The sequence below is a fragment of the Daktulosphaira vitifoliae genome, unplaced genomic scaffold (genome assembly GCF_025091365.1).
Source record: "Daktulosphaira vitifoliae isolate Bord-2020 unplaced genomic scaffold, ASM2509136v1 Scaffold_1, whole genome shotgun sequence".
NCBI classification, from domain to species: Eukaryota; Metazoa; Arthropoda; class Insecta; order Hemiptera; family Phylloxeridae; genus Daktulosphaira; species Daktulosphaira vitifoliae.
In genome coordinates, this window is record NW_026099572.1 from 50,234,425 (window position 1) to 50,238,784 (window position 4,360).

General features: G+C 30.6%; 2 protein-coding genes across 5 annotated transcripts in view; one reads left to right on the forward strand and one right to left on the reverse strand.

The window, feature by feature from the left end:
* LOC126894038 (ATP synthase subunit d, mitochondrial-like) overlaps positions 1-2,831 on the forward strand; it is a 3,974-nt gene extending 1,143 nt beyond the window's left edge. The window contains exons 2-3 of the mRNA XM_050664680.1: positions 1,029-1,130; positions 2,589-2,831. Coding sequence (XP_050520637.1) covers positions 1,029-1,130; positions 2,589-2,831 — 345 coding nt within the window. The remainder of the gene's footprint in view (positions 1-1,028; positions 1,131-2,588) is intronic.
* LOC126896640 (uncharacterized) overlaps positions 1-4,360 on the reverse strand; it is a 21,420-nt gene that overhangs the window by 12,198 nt on the left and 4,862 nt on the right. The window lies entirely within an intron of this gene.

Consider the following 4,360-nt stretch of genomic DNA (forward strand, 5'->3'; position numbering starts at 1 on the left):
TAGTCTGATCTATGCCACAGTGCCGGCAATCGGAGTGTAGGACACTAGTATAATCTATTGTGCAAAGAATTGAAATTGAGCGCGCATCTAACCTAGATCACAATTTGGATGACTGAAAAGACGTAGGCCACTTGGAAATAGTTTGTTGCACAGGACAGTTATGTTGCTTAGAAGTTATTTATTTGCTTTATAAATTATTAAATATTAGATATATCAAGGTAAAACACCATATATAAGGTTAAGAATTATAGTACATAAATATATAAAAGGTTTTTACAAAAAGACAGAGTTATAATAAACTTAGACTTCATCTTGGGTAGATTTAATATAGAATTGTACTAGAAAAGTAGTTACACGCGAGTTAGTAGTAATATAAATCGTATAAATATAATTGCGTACATTAATGCGTAAACGTATACATCGATAATTGTTACAATAACAACATCATTCATCTCAAGAGAATATCAGGATAGTCAGAGGTAAGTGAAACATTTGTTTATATAATAAGCTTATAATAGATCCTTTACTGAAGAACATTTTAGTAATAAACAATTAGAACAAGATAGGTCATTGAGAGTAAATTAAAATATTTTTATAAAAACACGATATTTGTGAGTCGCCGGAAATTGGTGTGCGCGTTTCTGTGCAGGAGCTAGGTAGTGACCCTTCTTTGTAATTCCATCTTATTCATATATTAGACGTTTTTACACAAGCATACATACCCCGAGATCCCTTTCTATTTCATTTTATTGTAGTCACTGCCGGGTATCTATAGCCACTTTTACTTTCCATTGGTGCCCATCTTTTTTACACTACGCCCGCTACGTTTATTATTTCCTTATTGGCCACCTGTGTTACATTTCTTTACATTTCTTCTCTTTCACACCCCGAACCCCAAACACATTTAACAACATTCCTTCGCCACCTTATTATAGCCATTTTTATTTATTACATTCCTTCCCTACCTACACTCACTCGTCTCTCTTGTGTTTCNCACTCTCGTGTCTCTTTTTGTTTATTACACTCAGTCGTCTGTTAATTGGATTGCTATTAGTGAACGTGTTCCCGAAGCTGAAAAAGCTGCTTATTTAGCTTTTAAAGCTAAATCTGATGGGTACCTCCGAAAGTATGTAAAGATCATTTTTGACCGAATCAAATGTTTATCGCTAAATATTTCTTAAATTAAAATTTTATAGATTAATATAATGTGATAAATGAGTAACAAAAAAAATGATATAAATTTATATTACTAATGTATATTTTAAACATTGAATGGAATAATTNTGACTAATATTTATTTTAAACATTGAATGGAATAATTTTGCAGAATGTTTGCATTATCGATATAAAAAAATACCAATATTAAGGATCGAGGAAATTAAGAATTTGTTGCCATATTCCCAAATGACTTATGTTATAATTCAAAAATAATAAGCAAAATAGGTAAAAAGTTGGTAAAATATAAATGATGAAAATGAGCGATGGATATAGTGAGAACCTGATGTTGTGGTTCTAGCGGGGTCGTATTGTTCGAGGGTTTAGAACGACAAAGACAAGTAGATATAAAAATATATGTTAAGTTCCTCTTATAGAGGTATAATAAACTTTTGTCTGGTTAGTTTCTAATGTCCTAACTAAGAAGCAACGAAACGGCGAAGCCAGTTTACGAATACCTCGGCAACGAGACGGCAGAGCCCGTCCACGAATACCAGAGCCTAATTTATACAGTAGAAATCACGCTCGGTTTTTTAAAACATCAAAACGGCAGAGCCAGTTCACGAATACCATATAACGTGATTATGTATAACTTCTTTTACCAACCAGTCAAAATTGACACTTTAAGATATTAATTTAATAAATGATCTATTACTTTGTCATCCTTTACTCAAAATTTATTAACTCCAAATAATTGGGATAACATAATATTACTTAATTCTTTTATTCTTGCAAATTGCTGTAAAATGATTTGATAAATATCTCGATATGTTTATATATGTTTAAAAGTATTTAATTCGCACTTCTTCAAAAGATAAATAATTAAAACAAGTTCTTTTCATATATAAATAAAACGCGTAAAAGTCAGCCGACAACAACACAGGTCTGTGACTGATAATTGTTACTTTTTTTATTCTTATTTCAATCCGGATAAAACGAACTCTCTCGCCCGCTATCACTCCTTGGAGTATCCCCGGAGTCTCTCTCTGACTCTCTCCGACTGAAAGGATTTCAGTGCTTTTTATAGTAAAATGATAGTACCCCCAATCCAGGAATATTGTTGTCAGCGCTTTTAGTGATCTTTTTAGTTTATTGTATTTAATTATACATTACATGATTATTATGTTGAGATAACATATTTAACAATTGATAAATTGACATATATATAAATAATAAGAAATTGTGTTGAACATCGTATTTGTTATAACAGATAAATTATTTGTTTGTTTACAAGTTATTTAAAATACAAATTATACATTTTTCATTGATAATCGTAAGATGCGTAATGCAAAGCATTGAGCATATTACGACACTTATGAAGATGAATAATGATAAGAGAATAATGTCTAATTATTCTCTTATGAAAATTACAGATGCAGGAAATAGAAGAATTTAAAAAGGTAGCTGCCTCTAATATTAAAGTAGCAGAATTAAGGATCGAGGAAATTAAGAATTTGTTGCCATATTCCCAAATGACTTATGAAGATGCTGCTTATATTGAGCCTGATTTGACATTAGATCTTGAAAACAAGCCTCATCAAGAAATTGATTATGTATTTGACGAGCCACAAGAAGAAGGGTCAGGAAAACAAAAAAAAGCTGAAGCTGGTCATTAATTTATTCATTTTGTTAGTTACATTATAATTTCCAAGTGGGCTTTTTATTAATAATTCGGCCTGTAACAACAACGTGGTTTCCCACTTGCATAACGACTAGCTATAGTAGCAAGGGTCGCCACCACCTAGGCGAGGTGTCACATCTATCAGATATGATTACCGGACCATAGGTGGAATTTAATTTTAAGTTAATTAAAAGTATAATCTAATGTTAATATGTCGTTTAATGTATAAATTACTATAATACCTCATGTATTATTAAACACAATTATGACAATTAAAGTTGTTTGTGGTTGATATGTAAAACATATCGTAGCCCGTGTCTAGATTAAAGAATAGGGATAAATACACGCGAGTAATTAAGTTACTCGCGCAATAAAATAAATATTACAGTTGAAATTAATAAGGAAATTTAATTTAATTGTTAAAAAAAGAAAATTAAGTTAAACATGGACAAAAATGCGAATGCATCAAAAACCATGTCTACAAATAAAGGCAATACAAATAAAATAAAATATTTAAACAAATAATATTACAAACATCACGGACGGTATTGGAACACATCCGTTAATGTTAACAGGAAATTAATGAAGAACACCAGGAGCGGTCTGGACACTCGCTCCTTAGCGTTGGCTAGAAGAAAAAGGAAACAAGTGCTCTCCACATACAAACAAAATTAAGTTAATTTACAATAAAATAAAATGAAATAAAATAATTAATAAAATATAGCTCCATCATTGTAAAAAAAGTGTCAATAAAAAAATAAACGTGTGCACTCTAGCACGGTCAATGACAGAAGAAAAGAGTAGAGAAGAGTCAACACCGATCTAACGGCAATTTCAAATCGATAACGGCCAGTCTTTTTGGAAGGGATCAATACTGATAAACAATACGATTTTAATTATATTTCTCTTTTATCGCCTTATCTAGCGGTCAGCGGTAAAATAATGAGTGGTTGACACCGCTGTGTCAGAAAAAGGTTCTTTCGCGCGATAAAATAAATAAGTAGACATAACAAAAAANTTTTCTTCTTTATTTAATAAATAAGTAGACATAACAAAAAATCACAAACGGTCCACCTTCGAATTTGTGACGTTACAAATTTTACCCAATTTTCAAAAAATATATTGGAATAAATGTTTATATAAAAGGAAAATATATTGTATTATTATTNTATAAAAGGAAAATATATTGTTTTATTATTATAATTATAAATTGTTTAATTTCATACAGTGTGATCACAGCAATTCTCATGCACCAATATCATTAGTGATATGAAAATTACAGAACTATCTTATAAAGTATGTACTCCAATGAGAGTCTTTTCTTCCAGATTTACTTTAAAATGCCTCTAATACATTATATTGTAATGATTAAAACAAATAAATATCTATGCTCGAAGGACTAATGAATGAACGCAGCGCCCGTTATTATTCCGGTCGGTGCCATTAACGATCGTTGTTTTATTTTATCTTAAGTCTGACTATGTCGAATAAAAATAATAGGGTGACTGGACTGTATGAATAAAT